Below are 23,482 nucleotides of genomic sequence, written 5' to 3' on the forward strand. Positions count from 1 at the left end.
GTGGGGGATTCTTTCCATGTTTTCCGCATTTGTGGGACTTCATTGGAAGAACTGTGTCCAGTTGTGGGCTCCCTCGTCCAAGAAAGGCTGACTTGTCAGAGTGAGGCCAATGGTTCACCCCCTCCACGTTTTTAAGGAGATTGAGAACATGATGTGGGATGAGGGGCTGAAGCAAATGTCTTTGTTTAGCCAAAGGTGTGAAAGTATAATTTCTTTCATTGACTGCCTGATGGTAGTTAACAGAGAAGGCAGAACCAGATTCTTTTAGGAGGTCCACAGTGAGAGGACTATAGGCAACAGACCAAATTTAGAGCATGGAAAATTTGACTAGGTGTGAGGAAATTTATTTTATTTTCACTCTGAGGGTGGTCAGACAGAAATCTGATTTTCCAGGGAGTTGGTGAAATCTCAGTCCTTGAAGATAGTCAACACTCAGCTGAACAAAGCTATGAGCAAACAGATCTAAATTAGTATTTGGCACTACTTTAGATGAGGGCTCGGACAAAATGGCCTTCAGAGGTTATGTCAAACCTAGGTTATTCTGTGACATAGTGGAATTTGTGCAAAAAAATATGACAGAGAAGAATGGTTGATATTCACATTCAGAATGAGCAGTTGTAGTAGGGATGCGTGGGTATTTGAAAATCTTTCTTTATGGGTTGAAAAGAGGTCAAAAGCCTGTGTTGTTATGTGCAAAAATAGATTTATGTATTATTTTATTGTCAAAAAAAGGGGAAATTAGTTTTGTATAAAAGTAATCCTTGTACTTTTGTACAAAGTAGTTTATCTGGTTTTAAGAGGTGGCATTTATTGACTTGAAAAGAATTTCCATTATGGAAAGACTGAAAAAGATTCCTTCATAAAATTCAGTATGTGAGGAGCAGCTGGCTGATCTTTCCTACTTTAATTCTTTGCTGATTTTTTTTCCTAATGCTGAATTCGTTGAAGATTATGGTCTTTCAGTGTACACGTGCTGCCTTTCATAGCTATTATTTTTGAAGGATGAAAGTGAGTCTGTGTTATTTTCTGTAGGCTTAACCTGCCAGCACGTGAGCCAAGCAGTGGACGTGCATCATGTGAAGAGAGCGGTGGCTCAGAGCGTGTGGTCAATCTGTGCGGAATGCCTGAAGGAGAGGCGCATGAGCGATGGTGAACCCGTGGCGCCTTCAGACATCTGGCTGTGTCTCAAATGTGGCTCTCAGGTACACAAGTGCACTCACTTTGCAGAGGTGGAGTTTCTAAAGGATACAACTGTTGTAGATCCTTGTCTGTTTTGCATCTCATTACCTCCAGAGGAACAGTGTGACATAAGGGCTTAGTTGTGAGAGTCCATGCTTCAGCTTCCTCAGGAAGTGGGATGTGACCTTATGTTCTTGTCTCATTTTTGGCAGAGTTTAGGGTTAGCTTTATGTGTCACGGTGAGGTGTGGCATGATTAGTAAGTGACAGTCCTGCCTTTTCTCTGTTCTTATCTGCGTCCTCTTGCCACTTGGAGAGAATTGGCTCTGGGAACTATGTGGCTACAAAATGCATCCGTTCAGCTGGCTCCTCTGCAGAAGTTCCCACAAATAGGAATGAATGAATGAAAAACCAAATGTGTATTGCTGAATGAGCTTGTGCTGTGGACACTCAGTTGCTAGATTTGATTGAAACCAGGGAGAAAGGACAGTGCTGGAGTGAGAATGCTGCTTCTGTGGCATTAGACTGGATCAGTTATAATGTCAAATCATGGCCTCAGAGTTTAAAATGGTAGGTCCTGATCCCAACAGCTTGCACAGGTTTCTGCCCTGGGAGTGAAGTAAAGATTGATACAGCGAAATTCAGTTTATGGTCAGTGTCAGGCTTGATTCAGCCAATAGTTGCCTGAACAAAACATTTCACAATTTTCTTGGAATTTCAGTTGGGACAGAAGCCAGCTCCTACCAGTATGATATGAACATATTTGATTGTACAAAGAAACGTGCTATTCACAGGGTTCAGAAGATAGTTAACTAGATCTGAGGAGGACTCATATATCTTGTTTGAAAAATTCTAGTTAAGGAGGGCTTTTAAAAGGAGTTAATTCTGTCTGCTTCTTCATGCTGTTAAAAGCTTCTAAAGTTCGTGCCTCATTCAGAGCCAGTCCTGAATCTAAGTCCCACTCTGTTAAGACTTGAACAATTGCAAATGCTTTCTCTTGAAATTGCTGTTACATAAATGGTGTGTTCGGAGCAGCTTTGTAGTACAAAGCACTTTATGTACTTTTTTCATTTGCTGTCTGGAATGCATTTGACATTCTTGAGCAGTGAGAGTTACCTATGCTGTCCTTTTTCTTGGTATTCTGTGGACTAAATATGCCATGTAGTTTCATTCACAATTACTAGAGAATTCTTGCTTTTGTGAATGGTATAAATTTTTGTCTATTGGTATTTATTCAATACTTATCCAAAAGCTAGGAATTATTTCTATTCAGTTAGAACAAACTTAATAAATCTCTATATTTTTAATTGATTTTTTCAAGTAGAGAAGATGAGAACGTTAACTCCTCTCAATCCTTAAGAATGCTAAACGAATAGGGCAGAATAGCTTCTTGTCTAATTTTGAAAAGTGGAGTTTTTGTAATTTATTTACTAATAACATAGTCTTTTCCTTCCCTTTTCCCACCCTTACTGGGTTGATGTTTCCATTTTTAGGGATGTAGTAAGAATTCCGAAGGCCAGCATTCTCTGAAACACTTCCAAACTGCACGCACAGAACCTCACTGCATCGTTATCAACCTAAGCACATGGATCATATGGTAAGAATCAGTCTGCAGGTGTTTGTGTGTGCTTGTATGTAAGGACTTCACATGACTTAAAGTAGTTTCTTCTCATGATAAAGACTGATTATGACAGATAAAATTAATACTTTCTGTAGAGGAAGGGCAGGCTTTCTGGAGACAAAATACGTTGGTCCATTGCGTTCTCTGAAATTATTTAAATCTGTAAGGACCACAGTGAATTGGGACTGATCTATAGAAGAGTGTATAAGAAATGAAGGAATTCAATTCTATTCCAATTTTTAGTGTGAAAAATTGAAACTGAGAGCTTAAGTAATTAGTGTGAGGTTGTTGGGGAGATTTGCCAAAGCTGGGATGTGCATGCGGATAGCCCTGGATTCCAGTTTGTCTCTTCTTTTGTTTAGGTGTTATGAATGTGATGAAGAGCTGTCAACACATTGCAACAAAAAGGTTCTGGCTCAGATAGTTGACTTCCTTCAAAAACATGGTGCCAGGGCTGAACCAAGTAAGTTTGCACAAACAATTTTATCTGGAGATACCTGTAATGTACTGTCTCTAAAAATAAGCACTTCAGATTTTGAGTCCCATTAAAAATACAATTGAAAAATTATGTACAATGTGACCATAATGTAATTTATAATTGCAGAGCTACTTGGGGAAGTAATGCCTGTCAAAACATAATGTCACTTTTTTTCTCCAGTATGATTACATTTTAAAAATATTTTGGGCACTGTAGGACAGTGTTTCCAAATTTTGTCTTTAACAAAGAAAATTTACCATAGAAGAGTTGTTACCTTAAATAAGATAAGGCCATATAAATTAATGCATAAAAATATATCAAAGTGTACACTATACATTCACTATAAATAAATTTAATTTTATTGGTATGGATGTATCACAACTTAAATTTTTCAGATTTAAATTTGTTCTCCACAGTTAGCTAGATTTGTTTAAATGGATTTTCTAGTACTCTGTTGTTGGATGTAATGTCCCTTTCTGCTATCCAGTTTTAATTGATAAAATGTTCATTTCTATTAAAATAAGATAGTATTAAATTATTTTCTTGTATTAGGAGCCTAATATACCTTTTCAATATATGTGATAGTTGATAGAACTTTGTATGTGTGGCCTTCAGCTGTCTACTCTTGATAATGTCAACTTTATTCATCCCTACTGTAATGCACTTGGCAGCATTTCTGGCTTGTGACTCAGAGAGTGCATTGAATTCCAGATTTGCTTCCCAAAAACCACCTTGAGTAAATCAACTGGTTAGAAGTAAGAAAGGAGAAGGGTTGCCTTACTGAATGACACTAAGTATTCTTCTAGCTGCATGTGCATAAATCCTACTGGTTTTAAGAGGCATTACGTATTTTTTGAGGGATGAAGATGAAGGACTACTTAGAAATATGATATTTTGATGTAGTCACAGGTTGTATGTTAAATTATTCGATTTTAATAAATTGATATATTGCTACCTTTTGCATCTTTTTTCTTGGAGCAGTTAAAATACAGCATGTGATTTCACTTTTGTTCACAGCTTTAGTTTCAAATTTATGTGTAATAAATGGGTGTTGCAGCTTTCTTGCAGATGAAAATGCTCTGGTGTTTTTTCAGATAATGGAATGAAAACAATTTTATTCCATTACTGTACTGAGTGAGTGATACAACTTTCTGAGTGATACAACTCTGTGCCTCATGGCTTAGATTCTTAATTCGTGAAACTTCAAAACATCTAAAGCTTTCAAATTATGAAGTTTAGACGTATTCTGTGAAATGTCTTAAATTAAGCAACTAAAATTCCAAACTAACTCAGGAACAGTAAGTGTATTATAGCAGAGCAGGATGGCATATGTATATGTTTCTGCTGTATATGCATTTGTGTTTAATTTTGATACTCTGTTTTGAAAACACATATATTTCATGTAAGTGTTTGCTGATATAACTGGGAACTTTGCTGTAACTGGAACCAAAATTATATATATTTTTTTGTTTAGGGCTTAGACATAGCCTTGCAGGGTGCCTGCCTTGGCAGCAAGAGGTCTGAACATGCCAGGGTTGCTCCTGCAGGGCAGTCACGTCTCCTGCTCCATTCTGGGAAAGGGTTGAGGCTCAAGTGCAGGCTTGGATTCATGCATAAAGTGTGTGTGTGTACTTCCAGTTATGTTTTAATGGTGGAAGTCTGTGACCCTCTCTATTCTGTCTGTGTTGAGCAGTTTGGATTGCATCCCTGAAAGCTCTGGAAACATGGGCCCAAAAATGATTTGTTGGGTTTTCTTAAGTGGCAAGGAAAAGACAGAAAAGCTCTTTGCCTGGGACAGTCTGTTGTTTTGGGCCAGGCTCCTTGCTGGAAGAGGCTGGAAAACAGCCGTGTGTTCATAAATGACTGGTGTGCATGACAGGGAACTCCTGACCAGAATCGGCACTCCTGGTTCATTTTGATAAATGACAGACTTGGTACTTCCCCTACAGAAATCCATCTAAGGTTCTTTTCTTTTCATTAGACTACCTTTAGGGATTCTAGAAAAATAAAACCTGAAATTGAAATGAAATTCATGCTGTTGTCCAGAACACAAAAGTACAAGATGTATAACTGTTGAAATTAACTCTACTTTTGTTTTGGTTTAATTTTTTTTCAGTGTAGCATTTTATTTCATGTTCCATTGATATTTTCAGTGTAACTGTCATTCTTTAAATTATTAGTCGGTGTAGACTTTTAAAATTTATTTTGTATATTCACCCCTTAAAAACATAAGCTAATTCTAAAAAAAAGAAAAAATAACTTGTGAGAAACAAGTAGTGTAAAACTGACAGTTAATTCATATTTCTCACTTAAAAATCAATCTTGTGCTTTTTTCCCCACTGCTTTTCCATTTCTTTCTAAAAAAGCAGTCAAAGTGAAGACAGTTCTCATGGCAGAATGTGGCACTGTAACAACAATTCATCTTATGTCTGGATTTCTTTCTGTTGTAACAACTGGTTGGCATGGTGCATCATTAAAATTCAAATAGCATTGTGTAGAAATTTCTGTAGAAATGCAGTATGAACATGGATTAAGTAGCAAGTGAGGGCTGCTAGGATTTTTTTTTTCAGTTCTCAGAAGTGCAGGATTCATTTAAAGATAAAATGATCAGTTGAAACATGTGAGGGAGGGTTATATAGATTTCCTAATTAATGCATCTTGGAAAATAAACAAAAGCAAAATGCTTGTCATTTGGTACTAATGTGGTGGAATAGTGTGGCAGCAGGATCCCTGCTTTTCACTCGGCCTCTCATAAAGATTCAACTTCACTTCAGCTGTAAAAATGTGCAAATTACATTACTACTACATGACTGACTTTTGTAATTACATTAAGCGATTGAGATAAATCCCAGTGCTGGGTTCCCAAAAGAATGCTTGCAGCTGTGTGATTTTCACATCTGATCCTATGGTTTGTTGTACCCAGCAATGCCTGCTCTTTTCTTTTTTTTCCCCCCTTTTTTTTAGAGGAGTCTGTTTGGTTAAGAGGTCATGTTGGGCACAAGCTGGAAGAAAAAAGCAAGATTGCTTTCTAGGGTGTACCACCCAGAAATTTGTTTTGTGGAGAAGGTTAGCAGGCCACGATGATTTCCACAGAAAGGCAGGTGCAGTATTGTCTGTGTGGCACACTTGTGAGCTTCACATGGACATAATGCACATGTAGTACACAGGAACCATGCTGAGACATTGCAATCTGTGTGTCTGCTCATTTACTGGAGACAACAAATTGTTTTGCAGTCTTAAAAGTGAATCTGATGTGTATTTTCCTTTACAAAAGCCAAATTATGTGTCAGTGGAAACATAAGATTGCATACTTTTTATAGAGCAGTTAATTAAATTGATTTGTGTGGCAATAGAATGGGAAGGAAGAAGATATATTCTCGAATTTTGTAGTTAAATTTATTGTTGGGAAGGGGCAAGGAGAGAAATGAGATTTTGCTAGTAAGTTCAGCTGCCCGGATTTGCCAATAAGTGAAAGTTAGAAACTTGATTTTTATTTTGATGGCTATAACTGATGTATAAAAATAGATATAATTTTACAGTACAAGTGAGAGTTACTGACTTGTATGGAAAAACAGGTAGTGTGATGAATAACTTTTCAGGTTTGCATTCTGCTGTGGATATTATCAGTTGACAAAAGATCATATTGAAAAAAATGGTATTCTTTCTTAAGTGACTTTTACTACATGTAGTTTGGAGTCATAGAAGACCATTCTATCTACTTAAAATTCACTAGCAAAATAAAACAGATTATGTTGATTCTCTGAATCTGAAATACACTTTGGCAAAATGACATTTCTGTTATTGGTCAGAAATTTCTTTCAAATTTGCTTTTTTTTAGTAAGCTCCTTGCAAAGGAATGAAAACTGAATCATCAACAAAAAAAAAAAAAAAAAAAAAAAATTAAGCATTTTGTCATTTTTAACCATGGATTCTTACCTTTCCTGTCCACTTATTTACTTGTGAGGTGTAACACAAGTCATCTGAGCATCTGAGGGTCAAAAACAGTCCTTGAACAGGTTGCTGTTTCACACTGTGCAGATGTCTTTTCTAGTTTATAACATTGTGGCAAGACTCAAAGAAATAAAATTACTGTTTATAATCTTTGATTTGGTAGGGTTGTAACACTGCAAGAGAAATTGGGCTTTTAAAATGTAAAGCTAGTGACCATTTCAGAAGAAAACCAGGATGTTTTTCTAAGGGTTGGATTCTCATTGTTGTACAGTGTCAAAAAAAAAAATCTAAATGTTTTAGATAAAAAAGGACTGCCAGACAATTTAGTAGCATTTTGTAGAACAGCATGATGAGAACTTGGTAAAAGAAAGGCAGTCTATTAACCTTGCTTTTACTGTGAAGACCTTCAGCTGAAGTACCAGAGTTGTATTCAATAGAAAAGGCTTGACCTTGGAATAAAAGTGCGTATTCCTGGAACCCTTATTTTTAATTAAAAAAAAGATGTGTTGAAAAGATGAGCAAAAGTGCTTACTCCCCTGGCTGAAAGAAAAATTTGATGTCATTTATCTTCTTGCTTACATACCATCTGCACCCCCAGACACAGCTCAGTTTCCGCAAAGGCGCTACAGAAGTCCATGTGTGCTGCAAATGTTTGAAATGCTGGTAAAACAAATTGATAGGGAACCCACAATAAGTTTTCTTTTGCAAGCAGATGTGTCAGCACCGTGTGTGTTTGTACACCTGGTCCAGTAAGTGGCTCTGCTTTGTGCAATGAATTGTTGTCTATGTTAACGTTGGGCTTAGGAATCTCAGTCACTACCCATGAGGCTGGTACTGAGCAGCTGTGGGACAACGCAGTGTTCCCTGCCTCCCAAGAGCTTATGAGACAGGACCACAGGTGAGCAGAGCAGGCACAAGAAAAACTGAAGAGAAGAGCAGCAAGAAAAGGGTGCTTTGCAGGCAAGAGCTGTAGCAGAGGAGCAGTTTCTGCTGCCCTTCTTCCCAGGGCTCTGGTGGGAAGGGGGCTTCTAGCATGGCAGAGAGCTGGGTGGTGTCAGGAAGCTTCACCAAGCATGAAGGCTGTGTCTCTGTACAAAAGCAGCTGTCTGAGAGCTGGAGGTGGATATCGTGGTGGGACCAGGGGCAGGCACTGACCTGGTGCCTATGGAGAGGTGGTCAGTAGGGTGTGATGATCTGGATGGAGAGCTGGGTTTCGGCAGAGTGCTCAAGTAGGGTGTCTCTGTAGCCAGATACACTTTGTCAAAAGAAAAGAAGGTTCCGATGATCAAGGCACAACTTAGTGAGAGTTTTCCTTTTATGGCTGGATTAGAAAGGTCACCTCTGCATGAAAACAGCAGAAAGAGTCTGACAGAGGGGCATGGTCTGAATGTGAGTCCCAGGCACAGTGGGGATGGACAGGCTTGCCTAGGGCCGATGTCCACACTACCTGAGAAAGGCAGAGAGCTTAAGGGTCACCATGTCAACTTTCTAAAAGATGAGTAAACTAATGACAGAAATCAGTCTGAATTTGATTACTTCTGTGCTTTTCACCTGCCTTGCTGTCATTAATGTTAACAAGGTCCTTTATAACAAATACTACTGCATGTGGATGGATGAGTTGGACTACATCTTTTATTCTGTTTGGCTGGGAGCTGAAGGTCCTTGTGGGCAGCAGCTGATTACAGCCATTTTGATGGAATCCTTCGGCTGGGATCCTTGTGTATATACTGGCTTAAAAGTCACTTTTCATACCCAAAAGCACGCCTGTTAAATTACAGGATTGCGAGATTGAAACGGCAAGGGTCCAGGAAACAGTGTTCAGTGCAAATTCACTTTAAAAAATTACATATTAGCCTTTTGATTAATAACATGCTTGTAGCCTTGGGTTAATCTTGCAGAAGGACCCTCTAGCCCCAATCTGTAGAAGTATTAGCTATCACAGTCATTACCAGCATGTTCTATTAAGACTGACCAACTCTTCACATGTCAAGTAAACATTCAGCTTCAGGCCTGTCTGTCATTTATCACTGAGCCGGGGACACTGAACAGAGCTAAATTAAAAACTTCTGTCCCTCCTCTGGCTCTGTATATGTACTTAAACATATCTGTGTGTTATAAGCAAGGCAGCAGATAATGGTTGTAATGGCAAAGCAGCGCTATTCTGTCAGGACTTTTTCACAGATACAAAAACATAGTAAAATGTCATGTGGATTGTGCTTTTAAAATTATTTAAAAATCAAGAGGCAGTAATTAAAACCTTCTGAATGGAAGGAGGTTCCTAACTTTGATACCAACATCCAGGCATTTTTCCGATTTCCTCTACTTCTCCTTATCCTTATACTAATTATCCAGCTTTGTGGCAATCAGATGTCTGGTTCTCATTTATTGTGTTTTGTAACTGTGTATTCATCCAGCTCTTGTCACAAAGCTGGATGCTTCGGCTTTGTTTTCCCTCCCTGAAATAATTTATATGTAAGGTTCAGCAAATGGAACCTTGCTACTTGTGTGAAGCTGCCATTTAACCATGAAGTGAAATGCTTTTATCGAGTTTGCCCTGCAGATATGGTCCGCTGTGGCAGTGCTGTCCATATTTGGTGGCTGTGCAAGGAGAGCCAGGTGGTGCTGCAAAGCATAGCACAGTGAAGCGTGGACAGATCTAGGTTTGACATTTGTCATCCTGTACTGCTAAAGGGAAGAGAAAAATCTGCTTTTCCATATGCTTATGCTTTAATTTTTGCCTGCAGTTTTGTCCAGATGGCCTTGTGAACATTGTTTACTTTAAGATGCTGTCCCAGATGTTTTTGAATGCCGATGGATAAATGCAACAACTGTGGTATACTAATACACAAATCATTTCCACAATTTTGGCCTTTTTTTCCCCTCTTTTTTTTTTTTTTTAACCATCTCTTTTTCCCAGCACTACTCTGGATGGCCCACTTCTCTGAGGGGAAAACATCTCCAGTTATAATATTAAACTTCTGAGAGTGAGCAGTGCCTTTGAGTTGCAGATACTTGCAGCTCCCATTCCTGTGCTGTGGTTTTCTGGAGCTCTGTGGGTGGACAAGCCTCAGACACTGTAGAATGTCCCTTCTAAGCACGCCAGTTAAAAGGTGTTGCTTCATGTAGCCCATAAAACAGTGACTGTTTCAGGGTATGAGCAGCTCATTTGTTGTTTGTTACATTCAAAAACACTTTGTCTGCTTTTTCAAGGAGAACTCAGTCTTTACTTTGTCCTTGTACTCTCTTAATTTTCCACCTGAGTGGAAAGGAGAGTAATTTAAAGCTGTGTAAGCACTGTTAACAAGAACATTCAAAAATACTTTTAAACAGCAAAGCACCTTTAACTCTGTTTTGAAAAACTGATACAATTTGGAAGAATAGTTGCACCTTGATAGCACTGTAGGGTGCAGGCAGACTGGGTCAGAAGCTTGTTGCCAGATACAACAAATATTTGAATGACTTCTTTTTTATTTAATTATTGTTTTTTCATTTTCCAAGGAAGAAGGTATTTAGGAGTGTACATAAAAGAACCTTTTGGTATGAGAATTTCATTAACGTAAATAGGTCTGTTAGTTATTTCTCAAGAACACTTTAATGAGACTTCAATGTGAAACTCATTAGAACAAATACATGAATTCATATGTCAAGACAGAGATTGTAGCATCATGGTTCTTGGCATCTATTAAGTCCATAACTCGTTTACATTGACGTGCATTGTTAATCAATATTTAAGACACTGCAGATGTCAGTAATGTTCACATTTAGTCCTGCAACCATGACAATATGAAAGTTGCTAGTAGAATTCAAGGCTAAATATTGTTATCTCAAGTCTTTCTATTACCTCTAGGCTACAAGTTAATGACTGTCTAACTTTGCTGCCCCTCATCTATTTAAATAATAAGGGAAAAAGGGAATTATGTGGATGTTATAGCATAGTTTTATCAATTTTTTGTTACTTGAAATTAAAACACTAGCATTTTATGTATGTGGGTTGCATTAGCAATTCCTCAGGCTGTGACAAAAGAAGGTGGGTTGAGGAGCGAATGTAGGGATAATGAATCTGCTTGGGCTGTTGGGAAGGCAGTTGGAATGGAACACTATAGTTGATAAAGACTTGCAGCATTCAGTGGTAACTTTTGGCTACCTCCATTCAGATGCACCAAAAAGCGGCCTTTCAGTGGTGTTTCTAGTGTGTCTAATGAACATATAACTCAGCTGCCTATTGCTAATAAATGAACTCAGTTTATTTATTGCTTGTGTAATTGTGGAAGTTAACAGTCTTATAGGACAGTATGATTACTATGGAAGGTTTTGTTGAATGTATGTACTTGTTGAGGGCGGTTTTTTTTGCCCCCCAGGGCTTTATCTGATGATGTCTGGTTTTTTGGTTTTTTGGTTTTTTTAAGACTGCATACAGGAGCTTAGAGTATTATCAAGGTATCTTTCCACGTATGTTAAAATTAATAAATATAGTCATGAAAAGACTCAATTCATTAAACTATGCAATTATGTGGTCATATTAATCTGTAATTTAATTATAGGTTCATCAAAAATCATACGTCTTCGTGAAGAAAACAGTGAAACAAGTGAAATACTGAAAGGAAAAAGCTCTGGTAATGGTGCATCAGTTCCAGTTAAAGGGATAAATAATTTAGGAAATACATGCTTTTTTAATGCTGTCATGCAGGTAAGATGGAAAGATCATACCACTTTATCTTAATGGATTTCAGAAATACTACATCTGTATAATATCTATGGGCTTCTGAAAAGGTTCTGAGTGTTAGGAGTCTTCGTTCTGCTTTCTGAAAGTCCTTTACAAATTCTTTTTACTCCTTGCTATCCAAGGAGTATTTCCTGTTATAATAAAAAAGAATTCCTGGATCCAGTAGCATTTTGCACAGTAATGAGACAAGTGAAAATGCCAAGTGTTTTACACACTGCATATATGTGTGGGTTGTACTCTAGCATATGGTTTTATTTGAAGTTCAGCATTATCAGTCATGACTAATGCAGGGTATTTACCATACTGGTCATATAAATAGTGGTACTTTGTGCATAATGTAAATTTCTGCACTCTGCTTTGGGATGATTTTAAACCCCTACAATGGATGCAGTTATAAAATTACTTCTATTGATTATGAGGTTTTTTTCTGACTAGAATAAGAGGAATGAGCTATACTAATATACATCTGTTGATGTTAAGTGTACAGCCAATCTAATGTCCTCAAAAAAAGCAGCAGCCTTAGTGGGTTTTATATTGCACCATTCTGTTGCTTGTCAGCTGAGCAGAGACATCTCTATGTCTGCAGACAGGAGTGAACAAGTGAAAGAAAACTGCTACGAAGGTGTTCTGCACCGGTACACTTTACGTTTATGATGTTGATTACAAAACTCATCAAAGAGATACTAAAATTACAAATCGTTATCTGTCCATACTTAGGGCATTGTAGAAACCTAAGTGATCTGCAATCAGAGTTGACCAAAAATCAAGAAACAAAGCTGAGATATATTGAGTTGGTTTCACCCCTAAATTCAGGGAGGTAATACTTTTCAGTGTGCCAAAGCCTTTGTGCTTCATGGGGCATGATGAGAGGGACTGCAGAGTTTGAAAGAGGCAAATGGTTTCTAATAATAATGTCCTCATCATAAAAAAAAAAAATTAATCTTGTTCAACATAAATAACAAAGTTATTACTAGTGAACTATTTTGAAATTACAGAAAAAGAAATAGATACAATTTTAGATACAGCCAGATCAGTGATTTTTTTAGAACTCTTTCTCGTGGTCTGATCTAAACCTCAGTTATACATTATGAAATATATCTGGTTTTGTCTACCCCTGAATCTAGAATATATAACTAAAGAAACTGTGTAATTGAATAATCAGCATGTTTCTTGTGTATTTTTGGTTTTTTTCCTTTAAGAACTTGGCACAGACTCATGTACTAAATGAGCTCATGTATGAGATAAAGGAGAAAGGAACAAAGTTAAAAATCTGTCATACTTCAGATTCTCAATTGGTAAGTATGCACTGAGAAATACAAATTTGGGAAAATGTGGGAAGAAGCTGGAGGACAGGAAATCACGTCACTGTTAAAAGCACACTGTTACTCTCCCATTTCCTTTGCATTTTAATTTTTTAGCTGGTTTATGTTGCCTGTGAACTGACTTCTTTTGCAAAAATCATTACTCAGCCGTGGAGGAGGAGGAAGAATTACTTGCTTTCACGTTTTGTCATATTGAAGTATCAAATAATGCCTGATCTCAAGAAAGAGCAGCAGGTTTATTTTTCTTTGCCATTTAATTTCTTCAGTATGAACATATGATAGAGGATATAGTCTGTTTGGCTCTAGAATGTGTCCATGAAATATTTTCCATCCCAACCCTTCATTGATAAGTCATGTAAAGTTTATTGCGTGCTTCACAGCCTGGGGGATTAAAATGAGAGAAGCGAAAATTTCAGTGAGGAACAAATTTCTTCTCCTCAAGCTCATTGCAGGCATATGGGAAAGTGTCTCCTGTGGCTATTATCCAAAGAATATTCTGCTGTTCTGGTCATGTCTTAGAGACTTGGGGTTTCATTATATGTTGTTGGCAATAAAGATAATACCCCTTTCGCTCTGCTAGCTGAAGCAAATATTTTACAGAGGATTTTTTCTTAGTTTTTTCCTTTTTCTCCCTGCTGTTTGCTGTGAACTTTCTGGTGGCAGTGAGGGTAGAAGAGTGGTATTCTGTTTCAGATACCTTCAAAATGATGAAGATTTCACTGTGTTGCTGTAGGTGATGTTTGTAGCTTCTCCAGACGAGAGCAGTGTGAAATTCACTGCATTGCTGTCTGTATTTCCTCCAGTGGCAGTTCTGAGCAGCAACATGTTTCACTAAGTTCTCCTGAGCCACAACAGAAGTCTGGAGCTTGTTTTTGCCTAAAGGCTTAGAAAGCCATTGGGGTGTTGGGTTATGCTTGATGTGTAACTTGCACAGCCATAAGGTTGAAAGATTTATTTTTAGTTTTATGACAATGCTTACAATGTAAATAAGGTCTTTGGAGCAAAGACTGTTTTCTGGTCTTTATATGCCAATGCAGAATTAGACTGCTGCAGTAGTCTAATTAATAGTAATGTAGAAACCTGTAGCTTCCTGCTTGGTAAGGGGCTATTTCCCACCTTTTGATAGTGTATATAAAGCAAGTACTTTATATCTGCATGTGTCCATAGGGCTTACGTTTTGTGTGGATCTGCTCTCCGGACAAGGCATCCTCTCCAACTGTTCATCTGGCACTTGTAATCTGTTTTTCTGAGAGTCAGGTCAGCTGGTAGGGAACACTGTGGGCTCATACGAACCTTGGAGTGCTGGTGGTGTGTGGCCGTTGAGACACCTGGTGTGTAAGCAGTGCAGGACTATCTTCTGCTTTAAGACTGGCTTGACTGGCTGCTGGCTGGATCTTTTCATACCCAGAAGTGCCGGCAGGGTAAATGTTATATCAAGAGGGGCTGTGCAGGATGCACCCTGTGCCTGTCTCACAGTGCCATGGGGAATGTGTGGGATCCGCCTTCATCTCTTGCTGGGAACCACTGCTGGTACCTTCACAGCACCTGGTTCACGGAGGAACAGGGTGCATTTCTGTGGCTGATGGATGTGTGGAAATTTCAATGTGTAGCTCACAGATCAGAGAAGCTGGACACCCCGTTCCTAAGGCTGGGTAACAGAGAGCCACTGAGCACAATCTTATGCTGGCCCACTGCGGTGGTCACCTGGGTTGTCACTCCAGATGAATTTCAGTGCATGTTGGGTGTAAGAGTAAAGCAGGTAATACAAAGGTTGTCTGTTTTTGTGAGAATGAGACCAGCTCATTGACATGCCTATTTGCAAAGCTATTGGTTACCACCAATTTGCTCAACAAGAATTGTTTGGTTTTGTGACTATTATTCCTTAAATAATAAGCCTGCTCTTAAACTATTTCAATCAAATAGGTGACATCAACATTTAAAAAAACCACCCTGAAACACTGTTAAGACTGAAAGATACATTGCTCGTTATCATGTGTGTAGTAACTCGAACAAGTCTTGTGTCATCATCTTTGAAATCTGATGCGTAATTTACCTTTGTTTTAGGATCCTTTGGTGGTAAACCTTTCCAGCCCGGGACCTTTGACTTCAGCAATGTTCTTGTTCCTTCACAGCATGAGGGAGGCTGGAAAAGGTCCTCTTTCTCCCAAAGTGCTGTTCAGCCAGCTTTGTCAAAAGTATGTATTGTCAGTATCTTTCACTTATTCTTTTAATTTCCAGTTTCTAAGGGTGCAATGTCTGTCGTCCTTTCTAAAGAAGCTGTTAGATTTTTACTGGGCAGTCCAGAAAACAGCTTGTTCATGTTTTAAAGTTGCAGGACTCCTTGTTGCATGCCAGGGTTGTACCTGCTCTTCCCATAATGTGTGGTCCAGTTCATAACTATGGACATTGAATTGGCTTCAAACTGAGTATGAAGGGGCAGAAGAGGGCATGGTAAAACTAAAGAACATAGGACTACCTTCCAGGTTTTGTGTTTGTTAACATAAAGCTGTGCAAACACTGCAAAGTGTGTGTAGGTATTTTGTAAAAAAGAGTAAGATTTTTAAATGGGAAACCTCTGCTATGATGTCTAACCTTGGCATCAATTCAAAATTCGAAAGGGTCTAGCAAGTAAGGACTCGAAGCAGTACTGAAATGGCATATGGCTCCAGATTGCAAAGAGCTTACAAACCCTAAAGAAACTCCAGTTCCTTGGTGTGGAAAATGTTTACAGTGGTGCTTTGTAGGTACTTTCAATGATGATGCAAACATTCTTGCTTTTCAAAACACCTGTAGAAGACCTACTTAAAAGTTGATACAAATATTTAAACATTGACTTTAAAGTAACAGAATCTGTAGAAGCAGAGTAGCTGGAGGATGGTATATATCAATCTCATATTTAAAAAAGAATAATATTGCATGATAATTTACTTGCTACATTATTGTTGCAAGGAACTTTAAGCAACTTTAAATTGCAGCCTCCTACCATGGTGTTCCAGGACAACCTTACTGAGCAGGAATGGATTTAAAAAGCTTTTAGACTAGAGCAGGGACAATTTAATTCTGTAAAGAAATAAGTCATTGCCTTTTCTTTATCCTCAAAATTCCGCTTCAGAAATGTAATATTATATTTTTCCTATTGTACTTGTCTCCCTTTTGATTCTTTTGAGCTGTAAAAGGAAATGTGTAATAAGTGACCTTAGAGCATTTTTGAGTCAAACAGCAGTGTTCTTTGTTTAGCATTATCTACCTGGAAGAAAAATATATAGGGAAAAAAACTATATTGTTTTCTCACTCCTCCTCCTTGTGTTTTGAGGCTGTCTCAAAAAATGTGATTGTAAGAATTAAATTTGGCTGAGAAATGGAAGGGAAATGATTGAATAACAATAGTAGTTTTTTCCCAGTAAGTATTAAGGATCGAAGGGAAAAGATGATGTAAAACATGTTTTGAAGCTCACCTTAGCAAATTCATTGTGAAATAATCACAATGCAGTTCACTTCAGATGGCATGGCATTTTTAAAAGTGACAGGTATTTTGTATCTGCTCTGTGTGTATTTGTGTAGTCATCAAACGATGTCAGTGTTAAATCTCAGCTATCTAGTTGTTCTTCTGTTGTTGTCTTTTGATCATTAAGATGTGCATGCACTTTAACTAGCAACTAAAATTGAAACATTTTAATGTGGTCAGCAGACTTTTGGTGTTTAGACATGTATCTGCCAGCTCCTACCATCCCTTGCCTTCATCCCTACTTCTTACTTCTGTTATCCTTGCAGAACACCATGTAGATACAAATCCTTTACTAGCCCTGCTATCAATAGCAAAAGTGTCAGCCACATCCTGTTAGTGAGAAGTTAGGTGTTTGGGGGCAGTAAGGGGTTGGACAGGTATGACAGAAGGTTTTGGTCTTTGGATTGTTTATAATTGTTGGTGACATAAGCAAGAAAGGGGGTGGTTCCAGAAAATTCAGCAGTGTGCAATGGTAAAAGTAGGAGAATGAGAAATCTTTATCTTTGCCAACTTAATGTATATACTATTTATTAGCTTTAACAGTATGAATGCAGTGTTCTGTCATGCCATTTTTATAAAGCCTTTTTTTTCCCTTTTTTTAAAAGTTGGCTTTCTGTTCTTCAGCAAGGTTGAAATGCAAGAGAGCACAGGGCAAGATTGCAGGAGTTTCAGCTAGGAAGAAGTCTGTGTTACTGCAGCATCCTCTGCTTCTTGAATGCTGCTGCCAAGAGGTCATGCTAATAAAGTAATCCTAGAGGCAGGCACTACTTGTGGTCTTCACATTGCATTAGCATGAACTCTTTTTATTCAACAAGCAAAGTTCAAACAACAAGTTTCCTAAAGAGATGACAGGATGAATGTGTAAAAGGGAGAGCTACAGTGACACAAAATGACGGAGATACATCAGAGAAAGACAAGTCAGTTAACTACGGGGGAGGAGGGCATGGGGGAGGCATTCTAATACTAATGTTTCAGCTTTATATACATTACATAAAAGCTTGCTGACTCCAGTTGCAACCGTTTTTCTTTCTAAATTCATTCTTTCCCCATCACAGATCTTGTCTCAGTACAAGTGTAAAGCATATGACCATACCTTTCTTCGGTAAGGAATTTATGGAGGAGATTGTACAGATAGTGTAGGATGGAAAAGGCTGCAGACACTGCCTTGTTCAGCTGCAGCTCTGGCATGTCCAAGTGGGATCCCAAAACCTGCAAGTGGATACACGTTCACTGCTCAAAAGCAGTAAGAGAAGTGGAACACAGTCATTTTCAGCTGCAAACTGCTTCTTCAAGAGTCTGAGGAGATCATGGTGTGAAGTTCATAATCTTGTGTTTGAAAGGGCATTTGTGGTGCTCTTTTTTTTATTAAATAACAAAAGAAAAAAATGATACTGAGTGTTAATTTTATCAAGTGGTGGAGTAGCCAGGTTGAAGAAGGGGAGAAGAAGAAAAGGAATGGATGAGTCTTTCTATAGCAACTGTTTAGCGTCTGGTACTAATTCATCCACTGTTAATTTTGTTAGTGTTGCAGCTGTCAGATGTTTTGCAAGGACAGATTGTGAGCATAGCTACGGGGCCCTTCTGTTGGTTTTCCACTATACTGAATATCAGGACTGCAGATTTCTGACTTATCTGGAGACTTAGTGACTAATGCAACATTGATGTATTAAGAGGACATACATTTTATTTCCTTTATTTTTTATGATTGAATAATTTTATTGGTGGAAGAAAGCTTAGCTTTGCCTAGCAAGTAAATGTTGCAGCATATAAGTGATGAGTCCAGAAAGGAGTTACAGAATTTAGCTGCTTCAAACCTCCATCACATAATAATTAATAGAGATATTTTATTGCTACATTAACATGCAGGAAAAATACTTCCCTAACAAAGATTTTATTGGTGTTCACAAAATCTACATATGTCTTCCTTCTCCAAAGACTATTCATCCTTCCTTCTTATGAGCAGAAAATAGAACTGAAGGCAGAGGTGGTACTGGCAGAATGGAGGTCATGTGTGGTTAAGACTGTTAATATTAACAGAACTATAGTTTTGGAGGGGAAACCTAAACAATTCCACATTTATCACTTCTGAGAGGAAATGCTGAGGAAAACTAAGGTAATGTTATACAAGATACAAGACATAAAGGAAACAGGATTTTTCTCATTAATTAAGGAGTCTTTCTGAGTCTTTGCTGTAGGCAAAATAATATTTCTGTAGGAAAAATACCTTTTTAGAAAAGATTTTTTGCTTGCTTATTTTTCCCATATGACTTTTACCATTTAAGTATAATAGCAGCAGAACACACAGTTGATGTTATGAATTATTTTGTGTCCCTGTCATGCCTCCATGTGCCTTGCTTGGTGGTGCTGTGTCATGTTCAGGAGATCTGACAGAGGAGATTACAGCTTCTCTGCACAGCAACAGTTGAGAGATTGCATGTCTTTTTTTTCAGCAAACTTTGACAAAGTTTTCATAATTTTAGGAACAAGTTTATGAGTGCAAAGTAGACAAATTGCATGTAAAAGTGTGTGTTGGCAGAAATCATCTGCATGTGTTCCTGAGCTTTATGTTCACTTCTACTCAGGAGGAAGACCTGTGTAGCACTTTGGAGAACACAAGTATTTTCAATGTGTGGTATTGGTGAGCTCTGTAAGCAAAGGTTATAGATAAAATGAAGAAATAAATTTTTTAGGTACATTGGAGGTGTGTTCTCTATTTGGGTTAACCAGAATTTGGCAGAGGTAACAAAAATAGGAAGCCTTTATGTCAATAGGGACTTGAATATTAGGAGTTTAGGCAGGAGAGAACATGAAAAGAAGACATGACAGCAAGAGAAGACAATGAATGATAGAAGATAAATTAATTGTGCTTCTTTAACTGCCCTTGTAAGAGTTCAAGGAGCTGTCTGTGAAACTGAAAGGCAACAGATTTAGAGCCAGGGGAAAAAAAAAAAAAGAAGAGTAGTTTTTTAAACATTTTATAGGGTTAACCTGTGGAACTTGCTGTCACAGAGCGCTGTTGGAAATCTTAAAGGAAGAAAGAATTGATCTGGTGCATTGCAAGAAAGTGGAGGTATCTCATTTTCCCTTTTGGGGGAAGGTGAGACAAAAAAGATGAAATAAATCACCCAGAACATCCAAAGGAGAGCTAAGTGCTGTCTATCCATGCCCTTGAGATAATACAGTTGTGCCTGGTGTTATCTGTTACTTACATGTGGGGCCAAGCCCTTGTTTGGTTGGGCTCCTCCCAAGCACCTCCTACCAAGAAGAACTCTGTAGTGTATGTACTGCATTAAAGGATTCTTGTGCATGTTGCCCTACTGGAAGAAATCAAATAGTATGTTCTGTTTTCTGTTTCCAAGCACTTATTGTTGTTTCTAAAGTTTTCCAGCCTAATAAGGCTATCTTCTGCACAAAGATAGTAATCCTTGAAAGGATGATTTTGGAGAAGATTTTTTTTAGAGACAGTAAAAGTATGATTGAATGACTTTAATTGTATCCCAGTTCTGCTTTTAAATCATAGCTTAATTTCCCTCAAATGAATATAATATAGGAATTAAAACTATTAGGGTTTTTTTCTTTGAAATACTATGTTACTATGTAGTTTTTGTTACTACAGCATTCTAGGAAGTAGATCATAATGAAAAGTATTTCTTTAACTGACAGTCAAGCAATTATAACTGGTCTCCAGATGAGCAATGAGAGGCTAGATAAGTAGCATGCATGTAGATGTCACAGTTGTCCTTCACCACTTATGGCCATTAGCAGGAGTTCAACCTGTTCTGTCATTATCCTGCTGACACTGTACAACAGGTTGTATCGCATTGGCACTGGCTTCCATATGTCAGCACATCTGTGAGCGGTCAACTCAACCAACCATCTCCAAGTCCCTCACTTTTGCCAAGGATATTGCTTGAAGCATATTTTCAAGGAGACGAGAGCACACATCTTTTAGTTGTCAGATTTCTGTGTATCAGCATGGATTAATTCCTTTTTCTTCTCTAATACTGGTTTTTAAGTGTAGGAAGTTTCCAGTAAATGCATTGTGAGGTGTGAAATTCCCTCCCTCCTTTTTATTGTTATTTTTTGGTTTCCTCTTGTGGTTCCCCCCCCCAAAACAAATGCACTAATCTCAAATGTTTTTCCACAAAACATGAGATATTTAGAATTATATGCAACATTACATAGTATGCTATGTACATGAATGACAGATTAACTATATCTTAAGCAGTGTTAACAATGACATCATTTGTCAGTCCAAGTAAATGACTCAACCTTACAGGGAATCTTTACAAGTCACTTTCCATACCACTTCACTTTTAAAGTGGTAGCTGTTACATTCCCATCATCCTTGTTTCCATTAAAATTCAGGCATATAGATTTAGTACAGGCCCTGAGAAGCCTAAATAATCTTGTACTTGTAAATGCACTATATTCTAATAAAATGAAAAAAAACCAAAACAAAAAATGAAAAACTCCTGTGGCTGAGTTAATTTCCTCCCCTCTTAATTTAAACTGATAAAATTGTGTGAAACATGCAGGTAAATTATTTTACTTTGAAATACAAATTAGTAAATTAATTTTCCTCTGAAATGATTATTGTATACTCATCAGTGAGAGGTTGCACTGCAAATCATAGGCAGTAACAAGAAGTGTGTGTGGGCATTTTCCTTATTTGCATTGAATATTTAGCTCTGTGAGGTGTCTCTGCAGTGAAAGAAAACCCTCCTGTAACAATGATGGAGTTTTTGCTTGGTCCTTTGTCAAGCAATTATTAATTTTTCTTCCTTTGCACTGTAGTGTCTCTTACAGAGGTCTTGCTTTTGTGGCCAAAAAATAATAAAATCCCTATAGTACCAGGATCCAGAATGTGTATACATGGAAGGGTTTTTTGCTATACTGGAGCTATTAATGTGCCTATACTGCAGAAGATGGGCTGAATATACTCATTGATTCTCACTGCCACAGGAAAACAAGAAGTTTCTCATAAGTTAATGATAATACTATGGCTAACTAACCAGATTTCACAGAATTGAACTGATTTTGCCATCTGGGTTAAAAAAAAAGTTTTTTCAGATTCCTAGACATTCAATGAGAGAAAACTGTTTTAGTAATTGAAAAGTGAAACTGTGCATGCATACAAACCTGTGCATGCAGCTACATATGTTATTTATTGTTTAAATGTATATTGAGTGTTTTATTGGAGCCAGAATAAAGGTTCAGTGCTTTTAAGAAAGTATTTGCAATTTATAATCAAATTTATTAGAAATAAAACATGTGATTTCAATAGAAGAAAAGACTGAATTTTAGGAATATCAAACAAAATATTTAATTTCTAAGATTATTTTAATTTTTAAATTTGAAATTAATTTTTGAGGTTGACTTGCTTGTGAAAGAAAAATTCACTTTCAAAAGAATGCTTAAAAAAGTCTGATACTGATTCCAGATTTTATAGTCTTACAGTACAGTAGCATCATTAAATCATTTTAAGCTAGGGATATTGTCAACTTTCTGTCAAAAACTGGATATGAAGTGCAATGTGAAATTATCCTATCCTATTTAAATGTGAACATGTTGTTTTGCATACGCAGGTCCAGATCTGTTCCACTTAATTTTAGGCACTGACCTTACATATCTGCCTTGTCACTTTCAATCCTTCTCGAGTTACACCCCAAAGTGCCTCCAAGGAGCTGTTCAAAACGGAGACCCCTGTATCACTATCGTGCCTGTAGCCCATGTCTGCTGTGCCCTAACTTGGCATCTTGACACCTTGCCCAGCTTTAGATTTTACTGTTGCAGGCACGTTGCGCATCTGGTGTGTTTTCTGGTCACCTTTAATTTCTGCTGTCCATGAGCACAAATTTCCAAGGCAAATCTGAGCAGCTTTAGAGTATGAGTGGGATGGAAGCCTCACTCACTCTCAAGAACCCTCAACAGCTTTGCTGGGCATGTGAGATCATTGTGCCAGGGGAAATACCAATATATATTTGCAGCTCTGTGTGCTGATTAGCCACAGCACGCAATCCACAGCTCAAAGTGAAAACTGGCTCAATGTGTGTTTAATAAAATTGAGGAGCTGAGTGAGTGGTTGGTTTTTCTGGCTGCTCTGCCAGTTTAATAAAATTCCTGTTTGAGCTGTGCTAATCCAATTGTCCCTGTGCTAGGTTTTGGAAGGGGTGCACATGGTTAGGCCTGCATGTGCTCACCTCAGTCTGCAACAAGAGTCACAGCTGCCATTTGGTGGCATTACTGGAAATTCAGAAACCCACCTGTTGCAATCCTGAGTAACTTGCTCTAGAGGACTCTGCTTGGGCAGGGAGGTTGGGTTAGGTGACCTCCAGTGGTCCCTTCCAACTCCTTGTGATTCTGTGGAATCTCATTTTAGATCAGGTAGTTCAAGACTGTAATTAAAGATCTAAAGGGTAACCTGCCTGGAAAGACAGGTATTTGGCTAGTCAATTGCAGTGAATGTGACTAGAGATGTGGTAATAGTGAATATTTACACAGCCTCATTTGGGATTGCAAGAACCGGAAGATTCAAATTGTTTATTAGAAGCCTTCTAGCTGTGGTTATCTTTGTAAGGAGAACACCTTAAGGATCTATCCATGTACTCATAAGTTTTTTTTTTCTAATTTCTATGTAATCTGTGCCTGAAAAATATGATCTTTAGAATACATTTAGATGCTGTGAATAGTAAAAAAAGAAT

The 23,482-nt window shown here is 37.8% G+C and overlaps 1 protein-coding gene across 4 annotated transcripts in view; it reads left to right on the forward strand.

Annotated features, from left to right (window-relative positions):
* USP45 (ubiquitin specific peptidase 45) overlaps positions 1–23,482 on the forward strand; it is a 49,162-nt gene that overhangs the window by 9,504 nt on the left and 16,176 nt on the right. For all 4 annotated transcript variants that reach the window (XR_014227380.1, XM_082303462.1, XM_082303464.1 and 1 more), the window contains 6 exons: positions 1,033–1,202; positions 2,672–2,775; positions 3,162–3,262; positions 11,770–11,915; positions 13,151–13,246; positions 15,338–15,468. Coding sequence is in view for 3 of the 4 variants with exons in the window: in XM_082303462.1 (XP_082159588.1) it covers positions 1,033–1,202; positions 2,672–2,775; positions 3,162–3,262; positions 11,770–11,915; positions 13,151–13,246; positions 15,338–15,468 (748 nt within the window). In the remaining variant the exon portion in view is untranslated. The remainder of the gene's footprint in view (positions 1–1,032; positions 1,203–2,671; positions 2,776–3,161; positions 3,263–11,769; positions 11,916–13,150; positions 13,247–15,337; positions 15,469–23,482) is intronic.

The sequence above is a fragment of the Coloeus monedula genome (genome assembly GCF_965178545.1).
Source record: "Coloeus monedula genome assembly, chromosome: 2".
NCBI classification, from domain to species: domain Eukaryota; kingdom Metazoa; phylum Chordata; class Aves; order Passeriformes; family Corvidae; genus Coloeus; species Coloeus monedula.